Consider the following 20,654-nt stretch of genomic DNA (forward strand, 5'->3'; position numbering starts at 1 on the left):
CATCGGAGCATCACCTGTTTTGTAATGAAGCATCGTCGGGGCCGTCGGAGCATCACCATTGCTGCAATGGAGCATCGTTCAGGCCGTCGAGTATCACCGGTGCTGAAATGAAGCATCATCGGTGCTGTAATGAAGCATCGTCAGGACGTCGGAGCATCACCATTGCTGCAGTGGAGCATCGTTCGGGCCATCGGAGCATCACCGGTTTTGTAATGAAGCATTGTTGGGGCGTCGGAGCATCACCATTGCTGCAATGGAGCATCGTTCAGGCCGTCGAGTATCACCGGTGCTGAAATGAAGCATCGTCGGGGTCGTCGGACCATTGGTCGTTGCTGCAATGCAGCATCGTTCGGGCCGTCGGAGCATCACCTGTGCTGTAATGAAGCATCGTCGGGCCCGTCGAAGCATCACCATTGCTGCAGTGGATTATCGTTCGGGCCGTCGGAGCATCACGTTCATCGGTGCTGTAATGAAGCATCGTCGGGGCTGTCGGAGCATCGACCGTTGATGAGGACATGTACCTAGGCTAGGGTCACAGGCCTGACCTAAATACCTTCCCCAAGGACATCACTCTAAAGCCAGAAGCATTCGAGGGGTACCATCACCCACTCGACCAGAAACATTTCCACTCGGAGGAGTCAAGATCACTCGACCGTAACAAGAAACACTCGACGGACAGAAGACCTAAAGTCACTCTACACAGCAACGGTCGAGCATTAACTCCTAGACTTAATAGCCATAACACTTTATTACGGACGTTACCAGTAACGCCCTCCTCTTGATGTACCTTAAATCCCTTGTAACGTGGACTGGCCGGGGTGCTGGCGCACTCTATATAAGCCACCCCTCTCCACATGCACAAAGGTTGGCACCAATGTAACACACACACATATAATCCAGTCGACCGCCTCCGGGCTCCGAGACGTAGGGCTGTTACTTCCTCCGAGAAGGGCCTGAACTCGTAAAACTCATGTGTACAGCTTCTCCATAGCTAGGATCTTGCCTCTACATCCCTACCCCCCATTCTACTGTCAGACTTAGAACCACGACAGTTGGCACCCACCGTGGGGCAGGTGTCTTAGCGACTTGTTGGAGAAGTTGCAATTACACCCAGCGTGCCCCCACTGGTCAAATGATCTACACCCAGTGGGTGCACTCAGCGTGCCCCCACTGGTTCAAAGTTCCACTCGACATGGCCCGACCAGACCGAGTGAAGAAATTCAAATTCTGATGCTCAGACCATAGTCGACTGCCCGTAGTCAATTATGGTCTCGGGGACTACACCCAGTGGGTGCACTCAGCGTGCCCCCACTGGTCAAAAGATTCAATTGACAACAACAATACTTGGCGAATCTGTTTAGTGACAAATCAAAACACCCAGTGGGTGTATAGAAGCAAGGTGCAGACAGATGCAAAGATTCTTGGAAAGAAAGTTTTCACGTACCATATCCTAACAGAACAAGCCAGAAGAGTCAGTCGACGATCCACTAACCTGGACGTTGCTCTGGAGAGCGGAGCTTGCATCATAAGCAGCTTGGCTGGCTTCCCGCACCATCTTCATCTTCTCCATAGGATCTTGCCTCTACATCCCTACCCCCCATTCTACTGTCAGACTTAGAACCACGACAGTTGGGGCCCACCTTGGGGCAGGTGTCTTAGCGACTTGTTGGAGAAGTTGCAATTTTTCCGATCCCCATCAGCATGGTTTCAGGCGAAGGATTGGCCGAGGGCCGCGAGATCCGTCTCGGCGCGCTCGTGTTCGTCGCCGACGACTCCGCTTGGCTCCAAGAAGCTCCACTCGACGTCGAGGCGCTCCCCGTCCGCGGGGCAACGCACTTTCGCGTGTGCGTCCGCGTGTCCTCCTGCGGCAGCCGTCGACCCAGTATCGGTCGGCTCCGGTGGCGTCTTCACTCCCTACTGCCCGCCGGCACAAGCGTTTCGGTCGGTCGAGGCTCCAGCGGTGGGTGAGGCACGCGGTGGCTCGCCAGTCGGCCACCGCCCAAGTCGCGGCAATCGAGCCCGACCAAACTCTCTACGGCCTGTTCGACTGGCTCCGTTGAGACCGCATCGGAGTGCGACAGTAGCGACCCCGCGGCGGAAGTCCTGATGGTCAACAGACCGCGCAGTCCTCCTGGCTTCCCCCGCAACAACGGTGGTGATGGCGGAAGCGATCCGCCGCGTGTCCACGAGGAGTACCGCCCCGAGCCCCTCTCTTTGCAGCAGAGGGAAGAGCTTCGCCACCGTAACATGGATGCACTTCACACTCCTATCATTGGAGAAACCCTCGAGGCCTGGGCCTTGGAGGAGGTGCGCCTGGCCAACTTGGCTGAGCGCACTCGACTGGAGAATCTCCAGCACGCACTCGATGAGCGTGCTCGGCAGCGAGTTCCTGAATCCAGTCGACGACAACTTTTTCCGCCTCCAACCCAGGTATATCGAACTCCGATCCAGAATCTCACAGCTGCTGCCCGAATAGCAGAGTCGATTCAGCCTTCCCAGTCGAAGGCTGGTAGGGGTTTGATGCAGATCCGGGCTTTGCTCCGGGCGGCGGGGGAGCAGAACACAGCAGTGTCACAGTCTCGGAATAGGATTCATAGTAGATCTGTAATGGCAGACACAGTTCAGTCGGCTCACAGCCCAAGATCACCTCCAAGGCGTGAGGGACGTGGAGATCGACAGGATCAGTACAGAAACCGTGAGCAGTATGATCGTCGCCGAGTACCCACGCCTCCCCCAAGGAGTGGGTCATACGCGCCTCGGCAACACGATGACAGGCGCCCTCACAGTGGTGGGCGAAGGATTCCAGTCGACCCCTGGGAGCCGAGCTTTGACGCGAGATCCATTCTCGTTCAAGGTCTGGTTGACTGGAACTGAGCACACAGAGATGGCCACGATAGAGATTACCCGACCGGCAGCAGGGTGCATGTTTCAGGTCCCGAGTGTTTCGGCAGAGCCATCAGAGCAGCAGTGATTCCACCCAACTTCAGGTTGGCGACTGGAGTCAGCAAGTTCACTGGTGAGTCCAAGCCTGACACTTGGCTTGAGGACTACCGAGTGGCTGTGCAGATTGGTGGTGGCAATGATGAAGTGGCCATGAAGCACCTTCCTCTGATGTTAGAGGGCTCGGCCAGAGCGTGGTTGAATCAGTTAGCACCTGGCAGTATTTATAGCTGGGAAGAGCTTGCCCGAGTGTTTGTCAGAACATTTGAAGGTACATGCAAACGGCCAGCAGGGCTAACAGAGCTACAGTCTTGTGTGCAGAAGTCGAATGAAACTTTGAGAGATTATATCCAGAGATGGATCACGTTGCACCACACGGTGGAGAATGTGTCTGATCACCAAGCAGTTTGTGCCTTCAAGGAAGGCGTCAAGTATCGAGAATTGAATCTGAAGTTCGGTCGGACCGGAGATATGTCTCTGAGTCGAATGATGGAAATTGCCACCAAGTATGCTAATGGTGAAGAGGAGGATCGGCTCCGGAGTGGCAAGCACAAAACAGTCGCCCACGAAACCGGGGGAGGGAACTCCAGTCGGAAGCAGAAGCGTAAAGCCGAGCCAGCTGCTCCCGGAGAAGCCTTAGCCGTGACTCAAGGAAAGTTCAAGGGGAAGCCCAAAGGGCCATGGAACCCCAAGAAAGTAAAAGATCAAGATGGAAATGATGTGTTGGATTTACCATGCCACATTCACACCAAAAAGGATGAGGAGGGTAATCTCATTTATCCGAAACATACCACTCGACAATGTCGGCTCCTAATCCAGCAGTTCCGAGAGAAACAGCCCAAAGAAAAGGAGAAAGAATCGGACAAAGTTGAGGATAAGGAAGAGGACGATGATGGTTACCCCCACGTCAATTCCACTCTGATGATTTTTGCTGATGTTGAGAGCAAGAGTCGACTGAAAGTCATCAACAGAGAAGTGAACATGGTCGCTCCGGCGACGCCCAGTTATTTGAAGTGGTCCAGACTGCCATTACATTCGACCAGTCTGATCACCCGACACACATAGCCACCCCTGGGAGGCAAGCGTTGGTGGTCGACCCAGTCGTCGAAGGCACTCGGTTGACTAAGGTTCTGATGGATGGTGGCAGTGGCCTGAATATACTGTATGCGGAGACCTTGAAAGGAATGGGCATTCCGATGTCCAGACTCAGTGAAAGCAATATGAGTTTCCATGGGGTTATTCCTGGCAAGAAGGCTGAGTCACTCGGCCAGATCGCCCTCGATGTGGTTTTCGGTGATTCCAAGAATTACCGCAAAGAAAAGTTGACGTTTGAAGTCGTCGATTTCCAGAGTGCTTATCATGCTATTCTGGGCAGGCCGGCTTATGCACGTTTCATGGCTCGACCATGTTACGTTTACCTCAAATTGAAGATGCCTGGTCCTAAAGGAGTGATCACTATCACTGGCAATCGGAAGAAGGCAGAAGAGTGCTTCCAGAAGGGCTCAAAGATCGCCGATGCGCAAATGGCAGTAGTGGAATTGCAGGAGTATCAAAAAAATGCAGATCCGAGTGATTTGTTGCGAGCTAAGAAGCCTGCCACGGATTCAGCATTTCAGTCGTCTGGTGAAACGAAGCCGATTCATATTCACCCGACCGATCCCAATGCTGCTCCGACTCACATTTCGACAACACTCGACTCCAAATAGGAAGAAGCGCTCATCCAGTTCCTCCGTGAGAACTGGGACATCTTTGCATGGAAACCTTCTGACATGCCGGGTGTTCCCAGGGGGCTGGCTGAGCACCGTTTGCGAGTCGACCCAAAAGTGAAACCAGTCAAAGAACATCTTCGACGGTCCGCCGTACAGAAGAGAAAAGCAATCGGTGAAGAAGTGGCTCGGCTCCTAGCAGCTGAGTTTATCCGAGAGATTTACCACTCCGAGTGGCTAGCCAATGTTGTCATGGTCCCCAAGAAGGACGACTCACTTCGCATGTGCATTGACTTCAAGCATATCAATCGGGCCTGCCCGAAAGATCACTTTCCTCTCCCCCGCATCGATCAAATAGTCGACTCGACTGCAGGGTGTGAGCGCTTGTCCTTTTTGGACGCTTATTCCGGGTATCATCAGATCCGACTGTATGGACCCGATGAGATAAAAACAGCTTTCATCACTCCATTTGGGTGCTTCTGTTATGTCACCATGCCATTCGGCCTGAAGAATGCTGGAGCCACATTCATGAGGATGATTCAGAAGTGTTTACTCACTCAAATCAGTCGGAATGTGGAAGCATACATGGATGACATTGTGGTCAAGTCACGTAAAGGTTCCGACCTGTTGGCTGACCTTGCTGAAACTTTTGCCAACCTCAGAAGGTATGATATCAAGCTTAATCCATCAAAGTGCACATTCGGAGTTCCGGGCGGAAAATTACTCGGTTTCCTCGTTTCCGAACGGGGGATCGACGCTAACCCAGAGAAAGTTGGTGCCATTCTCCGAATGAAACGCCCTGTGCGTGTGCACGATGTCCAGAAGCTTACAGGTTGTTTGGCCGCCTTAAGTCGATTCATTTCTCGCCTCGGTGAAAAGGCATTGCCTCTTTACCGACTGATGAAGAAGTCTGATAAGTTCGAGTGGACTCCTGAAGCTGATGCAGCATTTGCAGAGCTCAAAGCCCTGCTTTCCACCCAGCCGGTGCTTGCTGCCCCAATCAGCAAAGAGCCTTTACTGCTTTACATTGCAGCCACTGGACAAGTCGTCAGTACAGTACTTACGGTCGAGCGGGAAGAAGAAGGAAAAGCCTATAAAGTTCAGCGCCCAGTATATTATGTTTCTGAAGTTTTGACTCCATCAAAGCAAAGATATCCACATTATCAGAAGCTTGTTTATGGGATTTATATGACCACGAAGAAGGTTGCACATTATTTCTCTGACCACTCCATTACAGTCGTCAGCGACGCTCCATTATCAGAGATTCTGAACAACAGAGATGCAACTGGTCGAGTGGCAAAGTGGGCGATTGAACTCCTTCCCTTGGATATTAAGTTTGAGGCAAAGAAAGCTATCAAGTCCCAAGCAATAGCAGATTTCCTCGCCGAGTGGATCGAACAGCAACTGCCGACTCAAGTCCACTCGGAGCACTGGACCATGTTCTTTGATGGTTCCAAGATGCTGAATGGTTCCGGTGCTGGGGTGGTACTGGTATCCCCCCGAGGAGACAAGCTCAGATATGTTCTCCAGATTCACTTTGATTCCTCCAATAACGAAGCGGAATATGAAGCACTCTTATATGGGTTACGTATGGCCATCTCACTCGGCGTCCGTCGCCTCATGGTCTACGGCGACTCAGATTTGGTAGTCAATCAAGTGATGAAGGAGTGGGACGTCAGAAGCCCAGCTATGACTGGTTACTGCAATGCGGTGAGGAAGTTGGAAAAGAAGTTTGAGGGGTTAGAGCTCCATCATATACCCCGACTGAAAAATCAAGCAGCCGATGATTTGGCAAAGATAGGTTCCAAGAGGGAAGCCATTCCCAGCAACGTGTTTTTGGAACACATTCATACACCTTCAGTTCAAGAAGATCCTTTCACTGAAGAGCCCCCGCAGCCTAAGAGTGCCACAGATCCGACTGAAGTCGAAGTCCCAGCCGTGGTCGACCTGATCATGGAGGTTTTGGTCATCACTCCCGACTGGACAGTGCCATACATTGCGTATATCCTTAGGAAGGAACTCCCAGAGGATGAAGAAGAGGCTCGACAGATCGTCCGTCGATCCAAAGCCTTTACTGTGATAAGAGGACAACTGTTCAGGGAAAGCGTAACCGGAGTCAGCCAGAAATGCATAACACCAGAAGAAGGTCGAGTGATCCTCAACGACATCCACTCGGGGACCTGTGGTCACCATGCGTCCTCTCGGACCATTGTGGCCAAAGCATACCGAGCCGGATTTTATTGGCCACGAGCAAATGAAATGGCGAAAGATATAGTCGACAAATGTGAAGGCTGCCAGTTTTACTCCAATATGTCCCACAAGCCTGCGTCAGCCCTGAAGACTATTCCACTCGTCTGGCCCTTTGCTGTTTGGGGATTGGATATGGTTGGACCCCTGAGGACTGGTAGGAGCGGCTTCACTCATGTGCTTGTAGCAGTCGACAAGTTTACCAAATGGATTGAAGCCAAGCCTATCAAGAATCTTGAAGCCAGTACTGCCGTCAGCTTCATCAGAGAATTGACATTCAGATATGGAGTTCCGCACAGCATCATCACTGACAACGGGTCGAACTTCGATTCTGATGAGTTCAGAGCCTTCTGTGCTTCCCAAGGCACACGAGTCGACTATGCTTCAGTCGCCCACCCCCAGTCGAATGGACAAGCAGAAAGAGCAAATGGCTTGATTCTCAAAGGACTGAAACCCCGACTGATGCGTGATCTCAAGCACGCAGCAGGCGCCTGGGTCGATGAACTTCCATCAGTTCTTTGGGGATTGAGGACAACTCCCAATCGGTCGACTGGCCGAACTCCATTCTTCTTGGTTTATGGAGCTGAAGCTGTTCTACCGAGTGACTTGCTTCACAATGCACCCCGAGTCGAGCTCTTCTCTGAAGATGAAGCAGAACAGGCCCGGCAGGACGCAGTCGATCTCCTAGAGGAGGAAAGAGAGATGGCCTTAATCCGGTCGACCATTTATCAGCAAGACTTGCGTCGATTCCACGCCAGAAACGTGAGGGGCCGAGCCTTTCAAGAGGGAGACTTGGTTCTTCGAGTGGATCAGCAGAAACCACACAAGCTCGCCCCTGCTTGGGAAGGTCCCTTCATTGTCACCAGAGTTCTCCACAATGGAGCATACCATCTTTACAATGTCGAGCATCAGAAAGACGAGCCACGGGCTTGGAACGCGGAGCTGCTCCGCCCCTTTATACTTAAGTACTCATTCGGATGAGATGTAATAAGAAATACCTTTGTAGTTTGTTCATCAAAGACAAGAGCTTTACAGTCTTCCTAAATGGTTGTTGTTGCTTTTGTTTGCGTCTGAAATCCCCCAGTGGGTGACTTTGCCGCGAATCCGTTTCGCCTAAGTTTGAAAAATCCTACCGAGTGATGAGCAAGCCTCTCACTCGGGGGCTTAGCCGCGAATCCGTTTCGCCTAAGTTTGAAAAATCCTACCGAGTGGTGAGCAAGCCTCTCACTCGGGGGCTTAGCTGCAGTCCAGTACTCGCCTAAGTTTGAAAAATCCTACCGAGTGGTGAGCAAGCCTCTCACTCGGGGGCTTAGCTGCAGTCCAGTACTCGCCTAAGTTTGAAAAATCCTACCGAGTGGTGAGCAAGCCTCTCACTCGGGGGCTTAGCTGCAGTCCAGTACTCGCCTAAGTTTGAAAAATCCTACCGAGTGATGAGCAAGCCTCTCACTCGGGGGCTTAGCTGCAGTCCAGTACTCGCCTAAGTTTGAAAAATCCTACCGAGTGGTGAGCAACCCTCTCACTCGGGGGCTTAGCTGCAGTCCAGTACTCGCCTAAGTTTGAAAAATCCTACCGAGTGGTGAGCAAGCCTCTCACTCGGGGGCTTAGCTGCAGTCCAGTACTCGCCTAAGTTTGAAAAATCCTACCGAGTGGTGAGCAACCCTCTCACTCGAGGGCTTAGCTGCAGTCCAGTACTCGCCTAAGTTTGAAAAATCCTACCGAGTGGTGAGCAACCCTCTCACTCGGGGGCTTAGCTGCAGTCCAGTACTCGCCTAAGTTTGAAAAATCCTACCGAGTGGTGAGCAACCCTCTCACTCGGGGGCTTAGCTGCAGTCCAGTACTCGCCTAAGTTTGAAAAATCCTACCGAGTGGTGAGCAACCCTCCCACTCGGGGGCTTAGCTGCAGTCCAGTACTCGCCTAAGTTTGAAAAATCCTACCGAGTGGTGAGCAACCCTCCCACTCGGGGGCTTAGCTGTAGTTTAGTGCTCGCCTAAGTTTGAAAATTCCTACCAAGTGGTGAGCAACCCTCCCACTCGGGGGCTTAGCTGCAGTCCAGTACTCGCCTAAGTTCGAAAAATCCTACCGAGTGGTGAGCAACCCTCCCACTCGTTGGCTTAGCTGCAGTCTAGTACTCGCCTAAGTTCGAAGTCCATCCCCATTCGCAAGGACGACGAGGTGCAGGTCGGCTGCAACCTTCTTTTCAGAGCTGTGCCACAAGTACAACGTGCGCTCCATCCCTATGCGCAAGGACGACGAGGTGCAGGTCGACTGCAACCTTCTCCTCCGGAGCTGCGCCATAAGTACAACGTGCGCTCCACCCTTATCCGCAAGGGCGACGAGGTGCGGGTCGACTGCAGCATCAACCTCAGAGCTGCATCTGAAGCACAAAGATTGTTCCGTGTGAAGAACAAATTCCACTCGAAGACAAATACAAGCATATTCAGAGATAAGTCAAGTTCAGATAAATCCTAAAGTTCAAGACCACGGATCAAAGTACTCGGGCATTCAGCCCGAAGGAGTTTAACGGTTACAAAATCACTCGGCATTCCGAGGCAAATTTAAGGCAGAGCATAAAAGTTTGTTCACTCCGCAGGAGGAGGGCTGGCAGGCTCGACGAATTCGTCCAGGTCGATCCCGTCAGCAATCCGAGTGGCAGCAGCAATGAAAGTCTCCATGAAGGACTGGAAGTCGTGCCTTTTGGTGTTAGCAACTTTAATCGCCGCCAGCTTCTCTTCCCGAGCTTCTCGACAGTGGACGCGAACCAGAGATAGAGCCACATCAGCGCCGCACCGGGCAGAAGACTTCTTCCATTCTTGAATTCGACTGGGAGCTTCATTGAGCCGAGCCATCATAGACTCGAGGTCATTCTGAAGTGTTGCCATGGGCCAGAGAGCTGTGTCAATCCGCGACATCGCGACTTTCAGTCGGGCGAGATAATCGACAACACCAGTGATGCGGGATTCCAGTCGGAGCACGTTCATGGCAGCTTCATCCTTCACTGGAGAGTTGATGGGGTCCAAGCTTGGTTCAATTCGCCCGGTCTCTTCCTCGAAGTCCCGGCAAAACTCTGCATACACAATTCAAGGGTAAGCCAATGATCATATGTCGAGTCGACAAGAACAAACCAGTCGGATCAAAGGAAACACCTTCAAGCATGACGAACAACTTCTTAGCAAGGCTTCCCAGATAATTCTCCAGATCGTTCCTCCTGCGGGCAATACCTTCCATCTTCTCGTTCAGATTTTCCTTGTCCTTCTTCAGGCGAGTCGCTTCCTTATTGGCTTCGTCAAGGGCAGTTTTCAGCCTGGAGTTTTCTTCCTCCAATTTGCCGACTGAAGCCAACTTCTGTTCAGCGAGCGCGGTTTTCTCATCAGCTTTTTTCTGCGCGGCCGCCAGATCTTGATCCTTTTTCGCCAGAGCTTGGTTCAGTTTCTCTGAAAGAAATAATGTTGGATTCAGAAAAAGCAGAATGAAATCCGGTTCAGGGAAAACTCAGTCGACAGGTCTTCCTTACCAGCGGCGTCATCCTTGGCTTTCTGCAGTTCTGTCTTGGCCAGCTCCAGATCGAGGTTGAGCTGAATCTGCTGCTTCTCCAGGTCAGCAAAACGAGCTCCAAGATCACAAGATTTCTGCAACCAAAGAACAGGTCAGTCGACTGGTGAAAGATGGTTTTCGGAGAGGTAAAAGGATAAAGCCAACAAATTCTAAGACTACTGCCGAATCAAACATCCAACAGTAGTCTCGGGGACTACACCCAGTGGGTGCACTTAGCGTGCCCCCACTGGTTCAGTTTACACTCGACAAGGCCTGTCCAGCACGAGTGCAAAAAAAAAACCACTGATTCAAAGTTCCACTCGACATGGCCCGACCAGACCGAGTGAAGAAATTCAAATTCTGATGCTCAGACCATAGCCGACTGCCCGCAGTCAATTATGGTCTCGGGGACTACACCCAGTGGGTGCACTCAGCGTGCCCCCACTGGTCAAAAGATCTACACCCAGTGGGTGCACTCAGCGTGCCCCCACTGGTTCAAAGTTCCACTCGACATGGCCCGACCAGACCGAGTGAAGAAATTCAAATTCTGATGCTCAGACCATAGTCGACTGCCCGCAGTCAATTATGGTCTCGGGGACTACACCCAGTGGGTGCACTCAGCGTGCCCCCACTGGTCAAAAGATTCAATTGACAACAACATTATCAGCTCAAAGTGCGAATCTGTTCAGTGACAAATCAAAACACCCAGTGGGTGTACAGATGCAAGGCGCAGACAGATGCAAAGATTCTTGGAAAGAAAGTTTTCAGGTACCATATCCTAACAGAACAAGCCAGAAGAGTCAGTCGACGATCTACTAACCTGGACGTTGCTCTGGAGAGCGGAGCTGGCATCATAAGCAGCTTGGCTGGCTTCCCGCACCATCTTCATCTTCTCCATCATAATGCCCGCCTGGCGTATAGCCTCTTTTGCAGCACCCACTTGGTCCTCTGGGACGTGATGTGTAGCAAAAAGTGAAGGTGGATCGGTGGGAGTCTGTGCAGCTGACGAGGAAGGCCGAGCACTCGACAGCGGTATGGCGAAGGAGACGGAAGTCCGATTGGCATCGCCGGCGTCCTGAATTACCGGTTCCGCCACCGGTGTCGATTGAAGCGTCTTGCCAGCGGACGTTTTCCTGTTTCTTCTCCCCAAGGGCCTCTGTGGCTCGTCCTCGTCGTCGTCGGGGAGGTCAATGACGTTGAGGGCTGTAAAAAGATCAGTCGCCAAAGTTTCATCACCCGATTGGATATAGCACAGTTCAATCGACAAATCGAAGACAAAATCACGAGGATTGTACCCGGATTGGAGGTCACCGCATCTTCCATTTCCTCATCCTCGTTCTTATAAGCAGAGGTCCCAGAGGTAGCGGCACTGCCAGTTTCAAGATTCATTCGGTCAAACCAAGGGAAAAATAAACAGCACAGAACGTCGAGTAAAAGCGAAAGAAGAACACTCACGCAGAAGCAACAGGAACGTCAATTTTGATTCTCGGCAGCGCCTTCCGAGTCTTCTGCACTACAACCTTGGACTGCTTTGGAGCTTTTTCAGTTGGTGCCGGAGAGGACGTCCGAGGACGCTTTGACGACTGCCCGGTCTGAACGGTCGCCTTGTCACGGGCGCTCGCCGGGTCGTGAGTAAGTTTGGATCGCCTTTCCCTGCGGGGAGGAGAGTCGACCTCTTCTTCGTCACTCGGGTCGTCGCTCTCCTCGTCCCCCTCTCCGTCGGAATGCCACTCGCCGCTTTCACCTCCGCTTGCCTCCCCCTCCGGGTCCTGCTCCTGCTCTCCGTTGGGCATCGAATACATTTCAGTAAGGGCCTAGAAGAAAACAAGCAAGACAAAGTCAGTCGGTGAAGCATAAACAGTTGCATGTTAAATCAAGATGACACTCGGTAATTCAGAATCGGACCTTGTCTGGTTCGTAGGATTGGTCAAGTGGAGGGATTCTCCTGGCTCCTCTGGGGTTATCCTTGTTGCCAGTGATACTCCTCAACCACTTCTCCACCGTATCCTCGTCGACTTCTTCTGGGTGCACCCGAGTGGAATCTTCAATGCCCGAATACATCCACATCGGATGGTCGCGGGCTTGAAGTGGCTGAATGCGTCGTCTGAGGAAGACTTCCAGCAGATCCATTCCAGTTACACCCTCACGGATGAGATAGACCACTCGCTCAACCAGCACTTTCACCTCCGCTTTCTCCCCTGGAGTCACTTTCAAGGCGGAGGGCTTCTCTACGCGAGCCATAGAAAAAGGAGGAAGTCCAGTCGACTGACCTGGAGTCGGCTGGTCTTTGCAGTAAAACCAGGTCGACTGCCATCCTCGTACTGACTCAGGAAGAGTTATGGCTGGGAAAGAGCTCTTACCCCTCATCTGAATCCCAAGACCCCCACACATCTGGATCACCTGAGTCCTCTCGTCACTCGGGTTAGCCTTTTTGACCGACTGGGAGCGACACGTGAAAATGTGCTTGAAGAGACCCCAGTGTGGTCGACAACCCAAGAAGTTTTCGCACAGAGACACGAAAGCAGCAAGATATATGATGGTGTTGGGGGAAAAGTGATGAAGTTGTGCTCCAAAGAAATTCAAGAAAGCCCGGAAAAAAGGATGCGGAGGCAGAGAAAATCCACGGTCGATGTGAGTGGCAAGGAGGACGCACTCACCCTCCCGCGGTCGAGGTTCGGTCTCATCCTCCGGGAGCCGCGCCGATCCGTGAGGAATCAGCCCCTCCTCCGCCAGATCGTCGAGGTCGTCCTGGCTGATCGTCGACCGGATCCAGTCGCCCTGGATCCAGCCGCGCGGCAAACCGGACCGCGACGAGGATCCGCCCCGGCTGGACTTTTTCCCCTTCGCCTTCGCCGTCGCCTTCTTCGCGCGCTCCAGAGCCACCGTTTTTTCTTTCCCCATCGCCGCGGGCGGAGCTCGAACTAAGCGGTGGCGCTTGGGCAGGAGCAGGCGCAGTGGGGGAAACTGAGAAGGGAGAAGAAGAATGAGGACGCACTGTTCAAAAACCCCGGTCCGGCGCCTTATATGGGGTTGCTTCCGAGTGACTGACCTGTAGGCCCGGGCAATCTTATCAAATCCCGCAACAGTCGCGCGCGTGATACGTGGCAAAAAAGGCGGCGCGGGAATCGAGGCGGCCTTGCCTTATCCAGCCCGATTACTGCGGCCTCCTCCGCCCCGCGCGCTTCCCGAAATTCGAATCCCGCGAGATCCGCGGGCAGCAGAACAACTTGTCAGACGGAAGATCTCCACCACATTAGCACTCGGACCTCTTCCAGCAAAAGTTCACTCGACAAAACCAGGAATGGATCAAGGCGACTGAAAAAGAAGTTGGTGTCACCACCTCGGTTCGTTGATCCAAAACAAGACACACCCGAAGCGCGAAAAATGAGTCGGAAGTATTTTCAACTCCTTCTCCACTCAAACCCTGATCCATTCGGGGGCTAATGATGAGGACATGTACCTAGGATAGGGTCACAGGCCTGACCTAAATACCTTCCCCAAGGACATCACTCTAAAGCCAGAAGCATTCGAGGGGTACCATCACCCACTCGACCAGAAACATTTCCACTCGGAGGAGTCAAGATCACTCGACTGTAACAAGAAACACTCGATGGACAGAAGACCTAAAGTCACTCTACACAGCAACGGTTGAGCATTAACTCCTAGACTTAATAGCCATTTATAACACTTTATTACGGAAGTTACCAGTAACGCCCCCCTCTTGATGTACCTTAAATCCCTTGTAACGTGGGCTGGCCAGAGTGCGGGCGCACTCTATATAAGCCACCCCCTCCACATGCACAAAGGTTGGCACCCCATGTAACACACACGCATATAATCCAGTCGACCGCCTCCGGGCTCCGAGACGTAGGGCTGTTACTTCCTCCGAGAAGGGCCTGAACTCGTAAAACTCATGCGTACAACTTCTCCATAGCTAGGATCTTGCCTCTACATCCCTACCCCCCATTCTACTGTCAGACTTAGAACCACGACAACCATTGCTGCAATGGAGCATCGTTCGGGCCGTCGGAGCATCACCGGTGCTGCAACGAAGATCACCGGCCGGTGTTTCGTTGGAGCATTGCGGGGCTGCCGGAGCATTGCCGGTGTTTCAAGGATGGTCGCAGCAGCGTCATTGTTGCACCCCGGGTGTGCAGCCGTGGCCGTGCATGGTGAGCTCGTCGTGTTTTCCTGTGATATGACCGGTGACGGGGCTGCCGCAACTTGGGAAACGAATATGCATATACCCGATGGCTGGGTAGAGTCGCTGCGGGAGAGATATAGGGGTATTTGGGATGGAAGTGATGGTCTAGACTCCAGAGATCAAGCGGCCCTAATCAACGTAAATCAACGGCTGTCAAGGCGGTTTAAAAATCCCTGCCATCTACCGGTTTACGTGTAGCAGCGGCCCATATTTATGCCCTTTTCATCAAATGTTAAATAAGGAATAAATTCGCAAACAGAACCAATTAATTAACAATCAATTAATCTGCACAAGGCATGTGTGTTCTTTGACTTGTTTTCCTTTCTTTCTCTACATACAGTAGTAAAACCCATGTGCAGGTGGCATGTACGCAAAAACAAGCCCTGTACCACTGCTGCTACAGTACTACTCGAGGTTCCGGTTGCCGACGATGGGTGGGTCGGCGAAGGGCCCGTAGAGCCAGCCCCTGGCGATGTGGCCGTAGGAGGCCTCCGTGAGGTGGATGCCGTCCCAGCTCCAGTGGTTGGACGGGTCGTCGCACGCGTACGCTCCCGGCTCCCCGCACTTGGACGTCAGGTTGAAGTTGTACACCCCCACGCCCGGCGCCCCGCAGCACGCCCTCGGCTTCTGCCTCAGCATCCCTGCAACCAAGCATCCATCACAACTATTATTATTATGGTCGCTTATACAGATAGATAGATAAGATAGACAAATGTCTAGAATGCGTTGTCCGATTCCAACCCGGATTGCCCGGATCACAACGTGCGTCATACTTCTCGGACACCCTCCCTTTTGCCTGCTCTTTCGTGGGAGAGGCAACTAAAATGGACCAGACAGAGAGCATTGCGGAACACGCCTTCCACTAATTAAGCAGCGCTATTCCAAATTGACCGGGCATGGAGTATACATATTTTAGCAACATTTTCAGGGTCATCACAATTTCAGCATTGAAAATGAATGCCGTGAGGAATCTGTGCACAGCGGCACACCAGCTGCCTGCCTGCCCAATTGCTTCCATCATCAAAGAAATAATCGGCCTGTTGGACTGAATCTACTCATAATTAATTATATCGAGCGGTCGTTTTCTCCTTATTAGAAATTAAACTGATGTGCACACATATCTGTGATACTACCATGTACTAGAACCAAGACCAAGTTGGGCGAATAATGCATGCTTGACTGTGCCTGATTGCTGTATGATTACTTGGTTAGGGGGGCGAAAACGATAGGGGGGAGCCGGCCTCTCCAAATGTACAGTACAGACAAGCTGAATATGCCAAGCGGATGGCCCCAAATACAGGTGTAACCACACAGCTACATGTGTTGTTTTGCTTTTGTACTTCTGATGATCGTAGTTTGTATTCCCTAGTTATGTTTAAACTTCTAAGAAGTGTTAATGACTTTTAAAGTATCGTCAGGGCCGGCCGATTCTATGCATTTGTTTTCATCCTTTTCTACTGATGACACTCGAGTCCAGCATAAAAACCCCAACATTCCAATTGCCTCAGTTAAATCCCAAATTGCTAGCCGCCCATGTTATACAACTTCTATCAGTTGATCATCAACAGGTCAATGCTCTACGGCTCACATGGATCAGCAACCAAGGCGCCAGTGAGACTTCGGAATACAATAGTAAAACTAGCAGGTATTTTTTTTTATATACACTACGGTTTCGGCTTAGCCGTCTCTACCATGTGTAACCAAATAAACTAGAAAGAGATACTCATGCCAAGACAGTTCTTGTACTAGGAGTGGTAATTTTTATATACGCGGTTTCGACTGATTTTTTTCTCAAAACTTTGCCCGGATAAATTGAGCACATAAATGGCACTTCAAACATTCAGGGCAAAAGAATGTAGTACTAGTATGGGGGTGGGGTTCCATTGATCGATTGGCTAGATATGTCATCGGTCGTTTAGTTAGGTGTCACATCAACCTCGTCATGCATCACGTACGCGCCTACGAAATTAGAATCGGTGGGATCGAGTACCCGGCCACGTTTCTTAATCGGTTGCAATGTTGACGAGCCATGCCATGCCGGCCAATGCAAGTAGCTAGACAGCGAAGCTTCTTTTTCAGGGAAATTTATCCTCGCATCCCGTTCACGAGAAGGGTCCGTGGTCTTTGTGCGTTTGCTCACGAAACCTCTCAAAAATAGGAGCGTTCGGGCCAACCACTGGTTTGGATTGTTCGCCCGGAAATGCATGCGCGCTCCCGTCACCCCGTTGATTCTTTTGTTCTCCCGTTCGTCCCTTCCCCAGCTCCCCTCCCATGCTTGTGGTGGTCACGATTCACGCCACCTCATGACTAATTATTCATGTGGCGTCGTTGATTCAAATTCCTTTGCAAAATTCAAGCTCTGGCTTTTGTTAGGATTTTTGATGAGTTTTCTGGAATAAAAGTGAAAGTTATTTATGTCCCCTTTTTTTGACTTCAAAAAAAGGTGACGTGGACAGGTGGTGGGCCCAGCATGTCAGCGCCCGTCCACGTTGCCGAAACGAACCGAACTACTCCGTGACTACCAAGCAGCAAACCGCCGTGACCATGCCGGAGAGGAACTGAGACAGATGAAACGACAGACAACCAAGACAAAACCACGGCGGGAGACAGAGGGAGGAGAGAGGGACGGTTGACTCACCCCATTTCTCGGCGTGGAGGACGAACTGGATGGTGGGCGTGTAGTAGTCGGCGTACATGATGCGCACGTCGGCGTGCTTCTTCCGGAGCTCCACGATCTTGCGCTGCAGCGCCACGTTGTGCACCCACGACAGCGTGTTGAGGTCCTTGATGCACCCGCTCTTGCCGCCGTACATCTCCGGCTGCTTCCGGAAGATGGACAGGTACACCGGGAAGCAGCCGATCGGCAGCACCCCGGGCACCACCAGGTCCACGGCGCCCTCCGCGATCAGCTTCTGCACGATCGATCGTCGAGCGCGCCGGCCGGCAATGAGATTTTTATAATTGAACGGCAGGCCGGCGGCCGGGGACTCACGTGGATGCATGCGCGCTTAATTACCTCGATTCCCTCGCCGATGGAGTTGACGACGTCCCCCACGAACTCGTGCACCTCCTCCAGCGGGCGGAACGCGAAGAGCGGCGAGTTGTAGTCGTTGCCGCCGAACTCGCCCACGATGAACAGCGACCGCCGGAACAGGCCCCTGCACTCTGATCAGACCAAGCCAATGCATGCACATCAGCTTACACGTTCAAGTAACTAATTGAGATGCATGTATGGATCGGTGACCAACCAACCTTCGGGGGAGCTGCAGATTTTGGGCTTCATCTCCTGCAGCCACTTGATCTGGGTGTGCAGGGAGCCGGAGTTCCACACCGTCTTGCCCAGCCCCTTCGCCACGAAGTAGCTGGTGTCCAGCGCCGTGGCGCCGGTGATGGCGAAGTTGGCGCCGTGGTGGAACGTGGCGTTGCGCGCCTTCGACGGCGGCAGCAGCGGCAGCCCCAGCTCCTGCGCTGCTCATGCGCGCAAAAGACAACCGAAACACAGTTGAGAAAATGACGTCTGCTAATGCTAGCTGAGCTGAGACTAACCAAGACGAGAGAAACTGATGATGATCATCCAGCTTAGTCAATCGATCAATTACCGATGAAGTCGACGACGAGGCGGCCGTCGGAGCAGCGGCCGGTGGGGTACCCGAAGTAGGTCATGCCGTAGGGCAGCTTGGCCGTGGCGAGGTACTCCGGGATGCCGTCCACGACGAGGTTGCCGGCGTCCACCAGGGAGTCCCCGAAGTTGAAGATGGCGGCGTACTTCTTGGCCGCCGCCTGCTGCCCCGCGAGCAGGAGCAGGAGGAGGACGCAGACCGATAACTGGCGCCTCATCATCATGATGGCACGCGCGCAGACGCCGGATTGTGCTTGCGCTTCCCGCGAGGTTGGCGTCACGTACCGGCGGAGACCTGTCCGAGCTTTAATGCCTTTGCTCGATCGGCTCGCCCGTTTAAATCCTTGCGCGGAGATGGTCTCCGGCTGTGTGTACGTACGGTGGTGGTGCTTAAAGTAATGGAAGGATCTTTTGATCAAAGTGCGACAGTATTGGCTGGTTCAATAGTTTGATCAAGTCTTGGGTTCCGGGGAGAGAGTGGGGCCGAATGATTTAGTCAGGACATGAGCGCGATGGAATACTCTAGCCAGCCAGCAAGGTCAATAGTCTCCAAGCTGTTCTTCTTTTCTTTTGCTTGAGCGAATAATCTCCAAGACGTTCGAGAACGGTGTTTTGGCTCCTAGGTGCCTATGCACACATTATCAAAATACATATTTTGAAAAATGGAAAAATTTCAAACAAAAATCCCGCATGTATATTCGGACATTTTATGTGTGTGCACAAGGTTTTCGTGAAAAATGACGTTTTTTGTGGCTTGTGTAAAAAGATAAAGAAATGCCTCGTGAATAGTTAGAATGAAGCATCAGAAATTGTCTTTTTTACACAAGCCACAAAAAATATCGTTTTTCACCGAAACCTTGTGCACGCACATAAAATGTCCGGATATACATGCAGTATTTTTATTCCGAATTTTTTTACTTTTCGAAATGTGTATTTCGATAATGGGTGCATATGCACCTAGGAGCCAAATACAATTACCGAAGATGTTCTTGTTAGAATACAACTTGTAATAAGATTAGAACTCCTACTCAATTTGTAATAGGGCTAGGTCAGGTGCGGCTTGACTCTTATATATATACCTCTTATACTGGCACAATATTGCATCAACAATTATTCAATACAATTCTACAGGGTATCAGATTTTCGATCTTAGGATATGGCTAACCCGCCAGCCCCGCCACCGCCCGGCTACTTCGAGCGGCGCGCCACCATCGTTGCCGCCAAGGTCGCTGCGGCCACGGCCTCCTCCGCCTCTACCTCTACTCTAGCTTTACTCCCACCAATGCCCCCTTCCATCTCCTTCACTGACACCATCTCCGATATTAGCCGCTACATCCCCATAACCCTAGACCTTGCTGCTCACAACTATTACCATTGGCGTCACCTCTTCGACGTCCACCTTGGGCGATGCAATCTCCGCTCTTACGTTGCCGACGACTCTCTACCTCAACTTCATGATCCGCAATGGGTCAAGAATGATCTCGCCATTATTCAATGGATCTACATGCGAGTCTCCACAAAGATCTTCAATCTCGTCCATTGTGACGGTGCCTCCGCCGACGATCTACGGGCGGCCCTTCATCAGCTCTTCCAGGACAACTCGACGCTCGCGCCAACAATCTTCACACCGAGCTTCGAAATACGGTGCAAGGTGATTCATCAGTCGGCGTCTACTGCCAACGCCTCAAGGCGATCGCGGATGAACTCCGCGAACTTGGTGATCCGATCGACGATCGCCAGCTCATCAACGTCCTCCTCGTTGGCCTCAGCAAGCGGTTCGAGAAGCAGGCCTCCTTCATCCCTATGATGCGTCCGCGTCCCTCCTTCTCCGAGGTTCGCTCGATGCTCCAATGGGCCGATCGTGCCCTAACTACAAAGGACTCCCGTCCTCAGGTCTTCACTGCTTCTCCTCGCCCGCCTGCGTCGGCGCCGCCACCGCCACCTCCACCAACAGCACCTCCTCAACCATCCGGCTGGCGTCCAAGTCCTAACTACCGGGGCAAAAACCCTAGGCCACCGCAGTTCCGCACGGCGCCCGCTCCTGCTCTGCCCCCGGCTCCACCAACTGCACCAACACCGCCCCCAGCTTCATCAACTGCACCACCACCGCCGCCCCGGATGGCGCCCATCTCCTGATCCATGGACAGGGCTAGTCCAGGCGTGGCCTATGCCCTGGTCCGCCCCTATGCCATATGGTGCCCCGCATACCTATACTGGTGGCTGGCAGCCCGGTGCTCGCCCTCACACCGCCGCGCCCGTCCTCGCGCCCAGACAGCCGATGGCCGCATACCACGCTGCTCCCGCCTACGCGCCACCGATCTACAACACCAGTCCTTATGCATCCTATGACGCTCCATTGCCCCCCTACATGCAGCAGTACAATGATCGTGCCTCTCTCTTTACGCC

The 20,654-nt window shown here is 52.4% G+C and overlaps 1 protein-coding gene across 1 annotated transcript; it reads right to left on the minus strand.

Moving 5' to 3' along the window:
- Positions 1-14,873: 14,873 nt before the first annotated feature.
- On the minus strand, positions 14,874-18,668 carry LOC123077737 (GDSL esterase/lipase At5g45910). Its single transcript, XM_044500052.1, has 5 exons — positions 18,229-18,668; positions 17,882-18,097; positions 17,646-17,794; positions 17,268-17,541; positions 14,874-15,270 (listed from the first exon to the last, which is right to left on the minus strand). Exons 1-5 carry the CDS (start codon positions 18,470-18,472, stop codon positions 15,035-15,037), a joined length of 1,119 nt encoding a protein of 372 aa, XP_044355987.1. The 5' UTR covers positions 18,473-18,668; the 3' UTR covers positions 14,874-15,034.
- Between the last annotated feature and the right edge of the window lie 1,986 nt (positions 18,669-20,654).

Source organism: Triticum aestivum, chromosome 3D (genome assembly GCF_018294505.1).
Source record: "Triticum aestivum cultivar Chinese Spring chromosome 3D, IWGSC CS RefSeq v2.1, whole genome shotgun sequence".
In the NCBI taxonomy this organism is placed as follows: Eukaryota; Viridiplantae; Streptophyta; class Magnoliopsida; order Poales; family Poaceae; genus Triticum; species Triticum aestivum.